Here is a 17,890-nt window from a genome sequence, read left to right on the forward strand (position 1 = left end):
CTCCCCCCTTCCCCAGTGGCGGAGGAACGGGCTGAGCCGTTTCTCGGAGCGGCAACTCGTCTGCCCTTTCCTCCTCCCCTCTGACACCCAGCACGTAGCACAGAGCTCGATGGTCCGCACATGCGCGGTAGAGCTGCTCTCTACTGCGCATTTGCGGTCCGTCGGTCAGAGCCCATTTATATTGTAGATAGGTAGATTTTATAAAATTGCGCGAGCTCGTACTTTTGTTCGTGCCCCAGGCGCGAACAAAAGTACGCTGGATTTTATAAGATACGCGCGTAGCCACGCGTATCTTATAAAATCCAGGGTCGGCGCGCACAAGGGAGTGCACATTTGTGCAACCTGCGCGCGCCGAGTCCGGCGCGCGTTGCCTGTTCCCTCCAAGGCCGCTCCGAAATCGGAGCGGCCTCGGAGGTAACTTTTCTTCGCCCAGAGTGGGGTGACCAAAAAGGTGTATGGTCTTCATTGAATGCCTAATGAGGAGAGATTGAAGAATCTAAATATGTATACCCTGGAGAAAAGGAGGAGCAGGGGTGATATGATACAGACTTTCATATACGTGAAAGGTTTTAATGATCCAAAGTCAACGACAATTTTTCCGTTGCAAAAATATCAGCAGAACCAGAGGTCATGATTTAAAACTCCAGAGAGGAAGACTCAGAACCAATGTCAGGAAGTATTTCTTCACGGAGAGGGTGGTGGAAGCCTGGAATGCCCTTCCGGAGGAAGTGGTGAAGACTAAAACTGTGAAGGATTTCAAAGGGGCGTGGGATAAACACTGTGGATCCATAAAGTCTTGAGGATGTGAAGGAAGAAAGGAGGCATGGAGGTGGCTTGCGGGAATGACTGCTACTATTTATTTATTTATTTTTAGGTTTTTATATACCGGAAGTTCCTGTATACAATACATATCACTCCGGTTCACAATTAACAGAGAAAACTATCGCCGGGAAGGCGGTTTACATGGAACATACATGGAACATGTACTACCCTTAATAAGGGTGATTAATACCCTTATTCAATAAACATAACACGGTTAACACGACTCCAAGATTGCTCTATGCTTCAACGGATGGGAATATGTAGATATACCTCCGTTAGATCTAGAGATGTGAGGTACTCCCCTGCTTGTACTGCCATTATGATAGAGCGTACTGTTTCCATCTTGAAATGCGTGACTCATAAATGTTGGCTGATGCCCTTGAGTTCCAGTATGGGCTGAAATGACCCTTCCTTCTGGGCACCACAAAATAAATAGAATAGCAGCCTGTATTTTGCTGCAATTCGGGAAAGGGAAGCACTGCATTCAGGTTCAACATCCTTTGTAATATCACTTCCACTTCTACCTTCTTCTGAGGGGAGTTGCAACTAGAGACCATAAAAGCATCTGGAGGAAAGCAACGAAATTTGAGAGCATACCCATCTCGAACTACTTCAAGAATTCATTGATCAGAAGTAATGTGGACCCACTTGTGATAAAAATAGGATAAGCCAACACCTAGCTTCTGCACCATCAGGTGAGCCCATAAACCTTCATTGGGAAGACCGAGGGGCTCCACCTCTGGAGCCTGCATCATTTTGAGGGCCTTGGGGGTGAAAGGACTGAGACCTGTGGAAGGGCCAGAACCTCCCCTATAATGCCAAAAACACCGGTAGTCTCAAGAGCGGTTACCCACCTGAAAAGACCACACCACGGGTTTCTTGTCTTCTGGTCTCTTCCCATTTATTTGCCAGTTTTTCTAATTCACTGCCATACAAAAGTGAGCCCTTGAAGGGTAGCTTGGTAAGATTGGTCTTCGAAAAAGTATCTGCCAACCAATTGTGCAGCCACAGCTGCCACTTGGCCGCAATAACCAAATCTGCTCCTCTGGCAGCTGTGCGAACCAAGTCACAGCCCGCCATCAGCTATCATAGGTCCAAGATCAGACATGGTGCTAGCAGAATCTTGACAAAGACGCAAGGTAGCCCGAGCTATCAAGGCACAACAAGAAGCAATTTGTAAGTGCATTGTGACTACTTCAACAGCTTGCTTTAGGATAGCCTCAATCCTTCTATCCTGACCACCCTTCAATGCTGCACCTTCCTCTACTGGGATAATGGTTCATTTCTGTTAGGAGCGCAGAGGCGCGGTCCTATCTCAACAGGGCTGAGATAGGACCATGAAAGTATACATGCCTAGGCCACATGTCCAACTAAATGCCCAAACTTGGCACTTAGTACCGAAACCAAAAAATATGTTGAAATTGGCACACAACTGGATGCTGATGGCCCACAATGAAAAAAATGTGCAAAATTACCTCGTGGCCTACCATGTGCCAAAAAGAGAGAAGCCTAGGAGAGTGGCCTAGCCAAATGGCTGCTGAACCCACAGTACCTGCATTACTTCTTTATCTCACCGAACGGCAAGGTAACAGACCCTTTTTCTCCTGCTTTCCTCTTGCAGTTGTAGTTTTTTTTTTTTATAAAGTAAAAAACTTTTACCTGAGCAGGAACGGATCTCGGCTTGCAATCGCTATTGAAATTTTAGGCCCACGCCAGTCAAGGCTACCGGACTGAGGGTACTCTAATGAGGGAGGGACCGCATGGTTTCACCTCGAGGCATGCAATGCTATGTAGACCTCTCCTCCATCTCAATTCCATTCCATTCCTTCTTTTTTACACAGGCAATCCCCCAAAGGTAAATGCATGTCCACCATCTGCTGGAGATGGAGAATACTGGTGGACTGATAATGGAGACTATTTGGCCCTGGTGTCAGCTTTTGCTCAGTCTCTATTGGCCCTGGTGTCAGCTTTTGCTCCCTCTCTGTTTTCTGGCAGAGGTGCATAACTCACTGGTTGGGACAGACCTGCCAAACGCTAAGACATATTATCTTGACCAAATAGTAAGCTCCATGGAGCAGGGGCTGTTTCTTATGTGTCCCTGTACAGAACTGCATATGCCTGGTAGTGTTTTAGAAATTATAAATAGTAGTAGTAGGATATTTACATCATTTATTTGGGGAAAAACCCAGGCATATTTTATTAAAGATTCTTAGGTCTCTTCAAAAGTCCTGTGTTTTTTGTCTGGCAGGTTGCTTATGCAGTTGTGAACTAGGGAACGGCTAGTCTGTGCATGTTATAATACTTGGTGCGTTCCGAACGCCGTCTCTGTACTACCAACTGCTACCCCCTCCCCCCGCATTGCAGTCTGAATGGTTTAACCCTGCCTCCCAGGGAACCGCGCGCGGCTCAGAGCGCTGAGCGGTGGCGGGAAACAGGGCCGGAAGCTGGCGGTGTGGGGAAGCGGAAGTGGCGTGGGGGGTTGCTGCGGGCTTTGCCGTTACCGGGGGAACGGAGAGAAGCGCTGCACTGGGCAGGGGAGCGGGAGGGACAATGACGGGTCGTTGCGACCGTAAGCTTTAGTGAGGGTTCCCGGGGAAAGAAGGGGAGGAGCGCGGCTGCAGGATGAAGACCAGAAAGGGGTCGGCGGGCGGCCGTCGGAAGAAAGGTGAGTGGGAGGCGCAGCCTTCCGGAGGGAGAGAGGATAGGATAAGATAAAGTTTAGCCCCCGGGCAGTTTCCGGAACGCTTCCTGAACCCCCTAGGCGGGCGCGTCTGAGGAGTAAAGCGGCCCTGTTGTCATAGGCTGCCTGGTCAGCCCCCGGCTGAGCCATGCAACTTGCATGATGCAAGGAATATCCGCGGAGGAGTAGAAAATTCCTATCAGTTTTTCGCTTTGCTGCTTGTTCAGTGTAAAACTGTTATGGTGAGTTACAGAATATAAACAATAAAAACAAGCATTAATATAAAACAAAAACAAGCAACACTATGAAACATTAAATCATTTGCGGGGCAAATTTTGCAACATTTTATTCTTTTGTAATAGGAAACATCTAAAGTGTTACGTGCACATTTTTGCAAGTGCCATTGGGTGCATAGTACAACAAAAAGCTTATTATAATTCTTAAAAACATCATTTTTTTTGTAGCTTTTTATTTTAGCGCAGTCGGAACGTACACCAGGCAAAATAATGACAAGAAAGAGCATTACCCCCATATAATGAAATACAAAATAAAGACTTCACGTCTATAAACCACTAGTGAGAATTATAAAACTTCCAGTATGGGCCCCAAATCATGTCATATATTTTACATGATCGGGTAACATATAGGTTAGTTTCTCAAGCAGGGCTTCCAGAGGGTTCTGGAGGTCGCAACTGCGGCCTCCAGAACCCTAAAGTGGGGACTGACTTCATTTCCATGCAGTAACAAAACAGGCAGCATGTAGCATCTGACAATTTACTCACTCTAGGAACCCTCCATAAACCCAAAAGGCAAAGTGCCGGAGAGAGAGGGCAAGAAGTAATTTTCCCAATAAGATGGCCAGCCCTTTGCCAAAAAACAATAAACAGAGGGCAGCCCCACCAAACGTGTAAATAAGACCCAGGGAAACCACAGTCTTGCCAGCACAAAGGCAAGAGATAACTTAGAATAATAAAGGGGACATAGATAATAAGTGTGCATAATCAAGTGGACCAAAAGCTCAGCCCACTTGGCACAAATAGATGATTTATGTGCACTGCACCATATTCTCATCCACTCCTTTGAAGTTATGGGGAGCTGTAAATCTGCTTCCCATTGCTGTTCCACCTTCAGAACAGAATGGAGATCCAGCCCAGTTTGTCAAATGGCCTGATACAGAATGGTACAAGTCTTCCTTTTGACTGGACCTCCGATAATGCCAGTTCCAAAGGAGTAGGGGTGGACCAGCTCCATCCCTTCCGCTCTCTCCTCAAAAGATCTTGTTTTAACCGATCATAATAAGAGCAAGTGGAGTTAGGCATGTCATATTCATCCTGAAGATCAGTGAAAGATAACAATTGCTCTCCATCATACAGATTATATAAAGAACTGAGATCTGCCTCCCACCATTGCTTAGCCGCATCACTAAAGGAGTGGATGGTGAGAGCAGGGTTTTTTCAGTGAGGGGAGAATATGTAACCCCTTGCAAACTGCCTTCTATGTCTTAACAGTACAGGCTATAGAGGGACAGTTGGAACAAGTTTTCCTGCCCCCCAGCTGTAAGGGGACCCCCAGAAAGAAGGGATACAAGATCCGTGCCCTCCGCCAAATGTCTCTCAAGGGCAAGCTATGGCATGTTAAAATCCCGATATATCCATACAAACATGCCAGATAAACAGGCTGCCCAAAAATAGGCCTGTATGTCCAGGAAAGCTAACCCACCTCACTCCTTAGTTCTACACAGGTTGCGGAGACCAACCCTGGCTACCTTGCCCTTCCATGAGAATTCTAAAAGCGCACTCTTAAGAGGAGAAAAAATCTAGAAGGGAGAAAACATGGAATATGCTGAAACAAATAAAATAATTGAGGCAAAATGTTAATTTTAATCGTATTAATCCTACTACCCCAGGAGAGGTAGGACCCTTCCAGTCCTGTAAATCTTGCTTAATCCTAGTTACTAATGGGGCATAATTCAACCTGTAAAAGTCACCTGAATTACCAGGGACATTAATACCCAAGTATTTAAAGGAAGTTGTCACGCCTAAAGAGGGAAAAACAATCCAGAAACGCTTTAGACCCGTCGGGACCTATCGGAAAAACAACAGATTTATGATAGCTAACCTTATATCCTGCCACCTCCCCAAAAGCTGCCAACTCAGCAAGCAATACTGGGCCCTCTTTGTCCGAATTAGATAAAAACAAAAGAACATCATCAGCATAGAACGAAATCAGGTGCTGCTGCTCGCCCGTTTGAAAACCCAGTAAGTCTGGATGTGTCCTCAAGCATGCAGCAGATCAAATAACAACAGCGAGAGCGAGCAGCCCTGCCGAGTACTCTTCCTAATTGGAAAACAACTAGAAAGGAGACCATTGGTGAGAATTCTAGCCTCAGGGTATTATATAAAGCACAAATCCACCCCAGGAACTGGGCAGGAAAACCTAGTTTCTCCAACACTGAAAAGCAAAGGCCAGTGAAGCCGGTCGAAGGCCGTCTCGGCGTCAAGACTGACTACCAAACCTGGAATCTTATCCCTCTTGGCCAATGCAAGGATATCAAACAACTGGTGTGTGTTGTTCACTGATGAGCGGCTCGAAATAAACCCAGATTGGTAGGCCCCAACCAGGGAACCCATGCAGCTAGCGAGCTGGATCTGTAATGCCTTAGCTAGGATTTTTACATCCACGTTCAATAAAGAGATCAGGTGATAGACCTCTAGTTCATATTTATCCTGCCCTGGTTTATGGAGTAAAACAATGGTAGCATCAAACAGATTACCGGCATGTTCTGGATAAGTCTGCAATTCATGAAAAAGATTGGCACGCGGACCTGCCAAATCAGGTAAAAAATGCTTGTAAAACTCCACTGGGTACCTGTCTGGACCCAGAGCTTTCTTCCCAGGGAGTCTAGCAATAGCAGACTGTATTTCCAGCATCGAAAGAGGCGCCAATAGTCTCTTCCTCTGGGACTCGGTTAGGGTCAGCATCGGAATCCTAGCTAAATAAGTCTCAATTGCCACCTCAGAGACTGGGCCCTCCGTGGTGTATGGCTGCTGGAAAAAAATCTAGAAATCTATCATTGATCTCCCTGGTGGTTTGAACCAGAGCCATCCACCCTCCGTGTGCCCGAGATCAACGTCTTTTGAGACCTATGGTGCAACAATCGAACAAGCATGGGTCCTGTTTTATTACCAAACTCATAAACATGCTACTTGGAATAGCGAAAGACCAGTTCCACGTCTTCCAGCTGTAATTATCTTAGAGATTTCCTACATTTCTCCAGAGCTTGATAGAAGTGAAAAGACCCAGTGTGCTTATGCGCCCTTTCTAGGTGCCCAATCTTAGTCTCCAAAGAGTGCTCATGGCTGAGTTTATCTTTTTTCCGATGAGAAGCAAAACCGATTATCCTCCCACACAATATTGTTTTTAGAGTTTCCCCACAATAAAACCAGGGAATATTCTCCAGAATCTTGAATCTCAAAAAATTCTTTCAGGTTTCCCGAAGCATTTCACAAAAAGATTGATTATGCAGCAGGGAAAAGTTAAACCACCAGCTCTTTCTGGCCCCAGGGTCCATCCCAAGATTAAGAGGTAACACAACAGGGTTGTGATTAGAAATAACTGCAGGTCCTATATCCACCAGACCCAGCTGCGACAAAAAGGAATGCGAACACAAAAAGAAAGTGATTCGACTATAAGAATGAAAATGAGGGGAACACCAAATTTAATCCCTTCCAGTTGGGTTCTGCTCCCTCCAGATGTCCACCAAGCACATACATGTCATCAAGGCCCCCAGAGCCTCTGCTTGCCCTCCAGATCGGTTACCCGAAGATCTGTCAAGCTTAGGATCTAATCCCATCTTCCAATCACCTCCCGTAATGAAAGAAGATGAAAAGGCCTCTACTACCCCACACAACAATGTAAAAAGCCCTCTGACCAACATTAGGTCCATAAACATTGACTACCACAAATGATACCCTGTTTAGCACACATTCCAGAAGAACATAACATCTTTCATTGTCCTTCTGTACCTTATTCACCATAAGGGGAAGTGACTAATGGATCAAGAAGCACACTCCTCTGCTTTTAGAATTATTAGAGGAGTATTCAACTCTTCCCACCCAGTCCCTGCCAGCTTAGCATGTTCCACATCTGATAATGGGTCTCTTGAAGGAAGACCACCTACGCCTTCTTTTTTTTTTTAAAAAGTAGGACAAAATTCTCCTGCGTTTGACTGGGGACCCAATACCCCTCACATTAAGAGTAAGAACATCAACTGGGACCATAGCCTTGATTAAGAAAGGCAAAAGCCATCCAATTTAGTATGAAAACATGAAAAAACCTATAGTGTAGAACCGACCATAGTTTATAACCATTAACCCCTCTAAACATCACCCCGAACAATACCCTCTGTATCCTTAAAACCCACCCAGAAAAGCGAGTGTAAATAGGGGAACACCTGGGATCCACTCTTCTTTTCTACCACCCAACAAACCCATACCCGCCCATCCCCAAACTGCCAAGAGAGAAACTTTCCCACCAATGAGACCCTCAAACCCTAAAGATAGAGAATTGTCCTTGTCAGCCCCTTTCTTGATTGAAGTTGTCGAGGAGCCTGTAGCATATTGGCACAATCTGCAATAGTGCTGTGTCAGATAGAGAGATGGGAAGTACTGCCGAAAAGAAGCAATCGTCACACAGGAAACAGCCCCTGGTAATACAAGGCCCAGACAGACGATAAACCTGAAATGAGCTCAGAAAGGAAAAAACCACCAAAAAGAACCCCCACCTCAGAGAAACCTATAGTAACCCAGTCTCCAATTCACCCAAATATAACCCACATCTCCCCCACCCCTTAGGATAAAAAACTATAGTAAACAGTGCTATAAAGCAAAATGGCTTAGCATTTAACATCCAGGAGAAGACTCTTAGCTTGTAAATTATGCACCTGCACGATCATTGCATGAGGGTGATCGTTCTCTTTTGGAGCAGGTGCCAGTGCTCTATGAGCGCGATCCAGCTTCACTTTGCCTCCATCGAAGCCAACATTTTAGCACTGTAGGCAGCCACTGAGAAAAGAAGCCCACAAAGTCAGACTCCTGGGTCCGCTCCGGTACTCCTATTATGCGCAAATTATTGCACCTGTTATTTTCGATATCGTCTTGTTTCTCAACCACCTGTTTGTCCTCTCTCTATCACCTCCATTCACTGGTGTGCGGTGGTAAGTGACATTTCCAGCTCTTCCACGTGTTCTGTGAGGGAGTCCAATCTGGCAGTTTTCTCGCCCACCGAGGACACTACCTGCGATACCTTGTCCACCACAGATTCCAGCTTAGCATCCAGACTAGAGTGGATCTTATCGCTGAGCAGACTAATGGCAGCCCTGACCGCCTCTGCAATATCGGGGGGAATAAGGCCATCTGCCATGCTGTCTTCATTAGAGGCAGGCTCCTCGTTGCAGGCTGCCCTCTTTGCTGCAGTTTTTCAACAGGTTCACGTTGCGCGGACTGTCTGGTCTCCCCACAACATGGGCAGAGACTTTTTAGCAGCCTTATCCACCATAATCTTCCAAGGTTGGATCAAAAATGCCACAGATCTGAGCCTTAAAGTAGGATCGGGGCAGGGAGCATGGGAGATCAGCGACTGTTCAGTGCCACGGCATCACGTGACCCCCCCCCCCCCTTAAAGCACCTTCTTCACAGTAGAAAAATATTAGAAAATCCAGTTTTTCCTATCAGTGTAGCGTCACTGTTAATGTTCTCCTGGAGTAATACAGTGTCGCTGTTGATCCTCTCACCAAACAATTCCAGTTCTGCTGTTACAGTTACAGTTCTGCTGATATAAACAACTAAAAGCAATGAAAAATAATCGATAACACAACATATACATATACTACAAATGTAGAAATGCAATATGTTGCGGCTCCTGGCCGCAGCAGGCCTCAGCCAGTTCCCCCTACCTTCTCCACAGTCAGCCACCGCCGCAGCCCTATGTGGCGTGCCCCGCTCCGCAGCAGGCAGATTGCGGCCTTTCACGTGGCTGTGAACGCCATCCTCCATCCGGCGGGGCTTTCCCCAGGCGTGTGTGAGGGGCTCCGCCCTTTAAAGGGGCTGCAGCGGGAAACCTCGGCCCGGAAGATGACTTCACATTGGAGAGGTATTTAAACCCCACAGCAGTCTCCAGCTCTTTGCCTTTGCAACAGGTCATCTCCTCGGAGTGCTAGTTGCTGTTCCAAACGTCTCTTCTTCCTGTTCCTGCCTTGATCCTGATCCTGGTACTGTTCCTGCTTCTGCTCCAGTCCTTGAGTTCCTGAGCCTTGTTCTGGCACCCCAGTTCCTGCCTTCCTGCCCTTGCCTTCGTTCCTGTCTCCGGTCTTCTTCTTGTTCCTCTGTTCCTGTGACCCCCGTCCTCGGCTTGATCTCTTGGTTTGACCTCTGCTCGTCTTCTCGTCTCTGCTTGCCTGCTGCCCGTCTCGACCCTTGGCCTGGTACTTCGCTCTTGCCTGTCTGCTGCCTGCCCCGGACCTTTGGATTGGACCCCGTTCCGCACCTTCCCTGCCAGCCCTGACTCGGACCTCTGATCCTGTCTTCATCCTCAACTTCATCATCTTCAACACGGCACCCGCACCTAAGTCCTGCCGGCCCCGGCACCTAAGGGCTTAACCTGCGGGGAACGAGGGCTGATACAAGTGAAGGTCCTATCGGGTTGCCCTCGCCAGCTCCACCTACCGGAGATGAGATCCATTGGGGGTAATCCCTCAGTGGTTACATCATCACTCATCCCAGCCCAAGGGTCCACAACCGTAACACAATAATAGATAACACTGAGTTATAACTTACAAAATAAAACAATAAATAATATGAAAGCATAAGTAAAATTAAAGATCAGGTCTGCACAGTATAAGAGCCATAATTAAAATGAAAGGTTCAAATGGCTAATATTCTGGACTTCAGTCATAAAACTCTGCCCCAGCAAGATAATAAAGTTACCTCAGTTTATAAAGAATAACTTCAGTTTCTGTAATAATCAGAAAAAAACAACCCCACCTATTCTGGGATAAAAACTGGCTTCCCAGAAAAGTACACTTGTGGGGGGCGCTGTTCGCGGCGAATGCGTGTGAACGTGTGATTGCTAAGCTCCGCGAACCCTCCCGCCAAAAGACCAAACAACTCGCTGTTCCTTGCTTTAAAAATTCGGCGAAAAACACCTACTTGTAAGTGGCAACTCCGGGAAGAAACCCGCGATGGCAAGCAAACGAAAAATTACTGATTTGCGGCGCTTTTCATATGAAACGCTGTCGGGCGATGCGGGACAAGTTGGCGCTGGCGCAGGGGCAGAGGGCCGCGAAAGTTGCGATCCGGGAGCGGACACTGCGCTGCCTGAGGAATTAAGCCAGCAGACCCCACAGCACGGCTCCCAGGACGCTCTCACGCGCTCTGAGGCCAGAAACTGGTTCCTAGAACTTAAGGCCGATTTAAAGCAGCACAGTGATACCCTCATGGCGTCCATGGCAGATTTAAAGGAGGACCTGGCTGCCCTGGGGAATAGGGTGGATGAGGCTGAAAACCGGCTGGACAGTCAGGGGGAATCTATTAATTCCCTCATCTCCCAACAAACAACTTGCTCGTCGGACTTAGTATCCCTGCAAAACAAGGTAGAGGACCTTGAAAACAGAAGCCGGCGCAATAATCTGCGTATTAGAGGGGTGCCAGAGCTTCCAGAATATGCCGGAGCAGCGGACACAGCAGTACAAATTTGCACTCATATTCTGCAACAAGTACCTGAGGGGGAGGCTCCGACAGAAGCCAGTGGAGTTGCCATCCAGTTTGAGCGGGCACACAGAGCGCTGGGTCCCAGGGTGGATCAGAAGCCGAGGGACCTAGTGCTGTGCTTTACTAGCTTCCCTCTTAAGGAAAGGATATATAATGCGGCCAGGAATATGAAAGAAATCAACTGGCAAAATCATCGTATCTCAATATTTCAGGATCTTTCCCCAGTCACGCTGAAGAAAAGATTCGAACTGCGGGAAGTCACTGCGCAGCTACGAGAGGGGAATATTCGCTACCGATGGACATACCCCTTTGGACTTTCTTTTCTTGTCCAGGGTGTGAGTTATAAAATCACTTCTCTGGACGATGCACCAGGAATCTTTGCCAAGGCTCAGCTGCCAGTACATTTTCAACATTCAAATGCGAAGCTATCGCAACCACGGCGGGACGAGATGCCCAGATGGCAGAGGGCGGAGAAAGGAGGACGGCGATTGCGGAGACAACATGGGCTGCAGGGTGCCGCTGCTCCAGACAAGGGTTGACATTTCTTTTTTCCCTCTGTTAGGAAGGATGGCCTTCTTTCACCTCATATATGAGCGGCACCAGAGCCTGCAGCTGAGACACGAGGATTGAAGGGACTCTTCTGTGGTTATTATGGGCTTTGCTGTTGCCCAGTTTCCAGGACACGAGTTGTTATTTGACTGAGTTAATGTTATGTTCAGGTCTTTTTTATGAATATCTAATGTTTATGGTTCATTGGGCGGGAGGGGATGTAGTGGGGGGTGGGGTCCACTTCGCATGCACCACAACAGACCTCCAATGGTGGAGTATCCCTCCGTGAGGGAAGGGGATACTATTGGATTTTCTAGGGGAAACGCTGGTATTTCTTGTTTATTAGCAGTGGGTGGTATGGCTGCATCTATGGGAGGTGCCGGACGGTGGCCAGGGGATGAGCTTGCTACTGTTGGGAAGGCATCAAGCTTTCGAGCTGCCTGGTATGAGGTGCTGGAGGGGGGTGGCAGACCTCCCCACCTTTGGAGGATAAATGGCGACTAAAATAGTATCCCTTAATGTTAAGGGGCTGAATACACCGCGTAAGCGACAACTATTACAGAGGGAACTACTCCGTCAAGGGGCGGGCATTGTTTTTATACAGGAAACGCATGTTAGGAAACATCATCAAAAGTTATTGCACTTTCCGCAGTATCCAGAGGTGTTGTGGGCGGCAAGCACAAAATCTTCTAAATACGCAGGGGTGGGTATACTTTTCGTGTCCACTTTTGCGCATGAGGAACTGTTTCATATCTGTGATACTCAGGGGCGATTTGTATTGGTTAAGATACGTGTGGGTCAACAAGTCATCACCCTGGTTAATGTTTACTTTCCTAATACCCTTAAGACTCAATTTCTCCAGGAGCTTCGTGACATCCTACATAAACATGTAGAAGGAGAACTTATCATTGGGGGTGACTTTAACTTTGTCCAGGATCCCAAGTTAGACTCCAGTTCAGGGAAGGTTTCTGATCCCCAAACTCGACACCGCTGGGGTGAGCTTATGGAAGACTGGAGTCTAGTGGATGTTTGGAGGGCCCGTTACCCGAGGTCCAGGGCTTATACTTTTTATTCTCCTGCTCATAGTACATACACCCGCATAGATTGTTTTTTTATGTCCAAGACGCTACAGAATTTGGTGACACAAGTTGACATTGATAACATCACCTGGTCGGATCATGCACCGATTTGGCTGCAGTGCAATTTTCGGGACCTGGACAGGGGGCTTAGACCATGGCGTCTCAATGACTGTTTGCTCAAGGACACTGACTTTATAGCCCAACTGGACTCGACATTGAAAGACTATTTTTTGACCAACCAAACAGAGGGCATGTCCCCGTTGGTGGTGTGGGAATGCTCTAAAACGGTGGTCAGGGGGGAGTGCATTGCCCGGGCTGCTCACTGCAACCGGGAGCGGGAGCATAATCGGACAGTCTGGCTACAGGAGCTGACCACCTTGACCCAAATTCACAGTCAAACGCGATCTGGGGTCACCTATCGGCGAATTTTGGCCCTCAAGGACAAATTGAGAGCATTAGATGATACTGCTATAAGCCATCAATTGACGCTTCTCAAACATCAATTCTATGAGGGGGGGAACAAGGCGGGTCGGTATTTAGCCCGGCAGTTGAAAGCGGCGCAATCTCAAACGACTATACCTAAGATACAGAGGGCTCCAGGGGCTATGACCACAGTGTCAGCGGAAATAAGGAAAGCTTTCACTGATTTTTACTCCACCCTGTATACGCGGGATTCCCATATTAGAGAGGAGGATATAGAAGATTACTTAAAAACGGTACAGTTACCGATCCTTAGTGAGCGGTGGCAACAACATTTAGAAAAACCGCTAGCTGCAGAGGAAATCTTAGCTGCCATCAAGTTACTTAAACCTGGCAAGGCACCTGGCTTAGATGGATTTACCGGAGTGTACTACCGTAAATTCGCTTCGCAACTTGCTGAACCTCTCACTAGGGCCTTTAACTCTCTGCTTGAGGGTAAAACTTTCACAGCCGACTCTAATACTGCTGGCATTACAGTGCTGGCAAAACCGGGGAGGGACCCCACTAAATGTAGTTCATATCGTCCCATATCCCTAATCAATATTGATTTGAAAATCCTGGCCAGGGTCTTGGCGGCCAGACTTAATGGAGTCCTTCCTGAGCTCATCCACAACGACCAAGTGGGATTTGTTCCGGGCCGTTTGGCAGCGGACAATGTCCGGCGGATAGTTGACATTGTCGACTTAGTGCATCAACAGAAAATCCCAGCAGTACTTTTGGCGTTAGACGCAGAAAAAGCGTTTGACTTAGTCCATTGGGGGTTTCTGTTTAAAGTACTGGGCAAGATGGGCTTTGGGGCTATTTTTTTGAGTTGGATACGAAAGCTTTATGAGGCTCCTTTGGCTAGGGTCAAGGTTAACGGTGGTTATGGTCCTCCCTTTGCTATACAGCGGGGAACGCGGCAGGGTTGCCCGCTGTCGCCCCTCCTCTTTGCATTGTTCCTGGAGCCCTTTGCGATCCGGATACGTGCGGCGGAGTATATCACTGGGATTTGGGGAGGCAACGTTCATTCAAAGATATCACTTTTTGCAGATGACGTTATGCTAACCCTCTCTGAGCCAGAGACGTCGTTGCAGGGGGTGATGGCTGAGCTGCGGGGATTCTCGGCGGTATCCGGGATGCGCATCAATTATGATAAGTCAGAAATCCTCAACTTAACGCTCACGCCTGTAGAGGCCACGGCCCTTAAAACACAATTGCCTTTCCTATGGGCCTCCTCCTGTTTGAAATATCTAGGGGTTAAGATTGGTCCCCATGTTAGCCAATTATATGCTCTCAATTATGCTCCGTTGGTGGCTAGTATTCGGGAAAATCTGTGGCGCTGGGACCGTCAGATATTCACTTGGCTGGGTCGGTTGGCCATTTTAAAAATGAATGTCCTCCCACGATTTCTTTACTTTTTTACTACTATCCCTATCCGCATACCCTCTGCTCAGCTTAAACAGTGGCAACAATTATTATGTGGCTTCATCTGGAGGAAACGTCCGCCACGGGTGGCGAGGTCTGTCTTGTACTTACCTAGGGATAGGGGGGGCCTACATTTACCTAATTTACTATGGTATTACTCAGCGGCCCAGTTGCGTGCTTTGGTGGCCTTGCACGGAACTAGAGATATTCCTCAGTGGGTGAGGTTTGAGCAGGGGTTGCTAGGGGCCTTCCCTATTACGGCATTGCCATGGCAGCCAGCCACTATGTGGGGTAGGTTTGAGTACTTTCCTTTTGCTCTGCGCACTACCATGCAGATCTGGCATATTTGGCAAACAAAGCTGGTGGGTCCTGAGCAATTCTCCCGTCTAACCCACTTATTTACCAATACGGTTGTACCTATATCAGAGGGCTCTGTGGGTCTTCGAAGGTGGCGGGAGTCGGGGATTTTATGCTTGGGGCAAATTCTGCAGCAGGGCGAGCTTCTCTCCAGACAACAACTCGGCGATCTGCACCCTGGGAGGTCCTTGGACTTCTTGGTTTACGCCAGAATTTCCTCCTTCATACACACTAACTTGCGGAAGGGCTTCCTGAGGGTTAAGAACACCCTATTTGAGACTCTGTGCCAGCATGCCTCGGTTCTCAGGGGGATCATCTCTAAAATCTATACCATGTTTACAAATATAACCCAGGTGGTTCACAAATATAGGGCACTATGGGACTTAGATTTCCCGGGTAGTTTGGACGATCGGGATTGGGATCATATTTATCTTTTAGCTGGCAAATGTTCTATCTCAGCGGGTGTACAAGAGAATTGTTACAAAATGCTCTATCGTTGGCACTATACACCACTAGCCCTACATAGATTTTACCCTCATATCCCTGATACCTGTTGGAGAGGATGCGGGGTACAGGGCACATATCTCCATGTATGGTGGTCCTGTCCCCGTGCTCAGACCTATTGGCAAGGCCTGTTTCAGTGGATCTCCCAGTTCTTAAATGTGCCCTGTGCGATACAGCCATGGCATGTGCTATTAGGGGTACCTGTGCCGGAACAAAAAACGACCACACAGAAACTGCTCTTACAAATTTTTATTGCAGCTCGGACAGAGTTGGCTGTCCACTGGAGACAGACTCAGACCCCTACCTTAGCAGCGGTACAACACCGTCTCTTCTTGTTATGCCAAATGGGTAGGCTAACTGCGGTGCACCAGAATCATTTACCTTCCTTTCAAGCGATTTGGGGTCCCTTCCAAGGGTGGATGGCTGACGCCGCTCCTCTTCGAGGGCCCCAGGTGTAGTCTTGAAGTGCTCCTTGGCCCGTAGCTGATGCCATTTTTTGTTTCATGTGTACGAGTGTACCACAGTTTTTGTACGTAGCAATACCAGTGTGGGGTGGGGAGGGGGGAGGGGGATGGGGGGGTATTTGGGCTCATATGGTTTATTGATATATTATGTTACTTTAACTTAATGGTCTACTCAATTCCATTTCCTCATGCAGTTTCTATTTGAGGGACATGCTATGTTTGATTATTGTGTTCCTGTTTGTTATTCCTCGGTTATATCATCCATTTTGTTGCAGTGGGATACCGCTGCTACTCTGTACATTGCATTTTGATGTTTATTGTGACCTATAAATAAAAACAGATTAAACATAAAAAAAAAAAAGAAAAGTACACTTGTTGTTTATATTTGGTATAAAATGTGGCACCTTCAGGGCCGGTGCAAGGGGATTGGGCTCCCTAGGCACCTTCAGCCTTGCGCCACCCCCAGCCGCAACCACGACGACTCCTCCCCCCACCCCCAAAAGAAAACATACAAAATACCCCTACCATGTGACAGGGGCTACCAGTGCCATTGGTTGGTCCCTGTCACATGGTAGGGACTAAAGGCCACCGGCGCCATTTTGCTTAGTGGAAGCCGAGGCCCTGGGAGCGGCAGATTGCTCCCGGGCCCTCCGCTGGACCACAAGGGGGGCGTCGGGAGGGTGGCACGGTGAGGCGGGGGCTGGCAGAATTTTGAAAGGGCACTTTTTGCCCTTTCAAAATTTTGCTGCCTGCCACAGTGCCCCCTAAATCGCGGCGCCCTAGGCACAGGCCTAGCTCACCTACAGGCTGATACAGAAAAATGCATGGGAGAGCTGGCGAGCGCTCGCTCTCCCAGCGGGAGCACAGGCCACTCTCCTGGGTGCGCGATTCAGGAGGGTGGCCTATGCAAATTAGGGTAAAAGGAGGCGCTGGGGACACTAGCGCGTCCCTAGTGCCTCCTTTTTGACAGGAGCGGCGGTTGTCAGTGGGTTTGACAGCCGACACTCAATTTTTCCGGCGTCTGTTCTCAAACCCACTGACAGCCACGGGCTCGGAAACCGGACGCCGGCAAAATTGAGCATCTGTCTTCCAAACCGCGAGCCAATTTTTTTTTTTTTAAATTTTTACTTTTTTTTTTTACTTTTGGGGCCTCCGACTTAATATTGCTATGATATTAATTCGGAGGGTGTACAGAAAAGCAGTTTTTTCTGCTTTTCTGTACACTTCCCCGGTGCCGGCCGAAATTAACGCCTACCTTTGGGCAGGCGTTAATTTCTGAAAGTAAAATGTGCGGCTTGGCTGCACATTTTACTTTCTGTATCGCGTGGGAATACCTAATAGGGCCATCAACATGCATTCTTGGTATCTTGGATCACACTGGACATTTTACCTCCTCTGCTAGATGGCACATACTAGGCTTCTTGCCTTCGCTTGTTCCAAGCGAAACATCCAGTTTAGCTCATCACAAATATTCTGTCATATGCTTTGATATATACTAGTTAAAATTATATCTTGTCTAAAATATAAATGACAGTGCCTTACAGCAAGTTACATTAATTTCAGCATTTATTCTTGTTAACTCTTAAACTTTCTATCAAGTCTAAAAGTATTTCTTGTATTTATGACCTACTGTATATATTCGTATATAAGTTGAAAAATTTTACCCCCAAAACTGGTCCTTAAAATCGCAGTCGTCTTGGCCAAAGGTCAATCCACATAATGCTGGTAGCGTAATTCAAGATGCATGAGTGAATCGTTCACATGCTGCTTTTCCCGATCTCT

The 17,890-nt window shown here is 47.5% G+C and overlaps 1 protein-coding gene across 2 annotated transcripts in view; it reads left to right on the forward strand.

The window, feature by feature from the left end:
* Positions 1-3,366: 3,366 nt before the first annotated feature.
* The window catches only part of C2CD3 (C2 domain containing 3 centriole elongation regulator), a 429,817-nt gene continuing 415,293 nt past the window's right edge, over positions 3,367-17,890 (forward strand). For both annotated transcript variants that reach the window (XM_029602105.1, XM_029602106.1), the window contains exon 1: positions 3,367-3,487. In XM_029602105.1, the coding sequence (XP_029457965.1) occupies positions 3,445-3,487 (43 nt within the window). In that variant the 5' untranslated portion in view covers positions 3,367-3,444. The remainder of the gene's footprint in view (positions 3,488-17,890) is intronic.

Source organism: Rhinatrema bivittatum, chromosome 5, assembly GCF_901001135.1.
Source record: "Rhinatrema bivittatum chromosome 5, aRhiBiv1.1, whole genome shotgun sequence".
NCBI classification, from domain to species: domain Eukaryota; kingdom Metazoa; phylum Chordata; class Amphibia; order Gymnophiona; family Rhinatrematidae; genus Rhinatrema; species Rhinatrema bivittatum.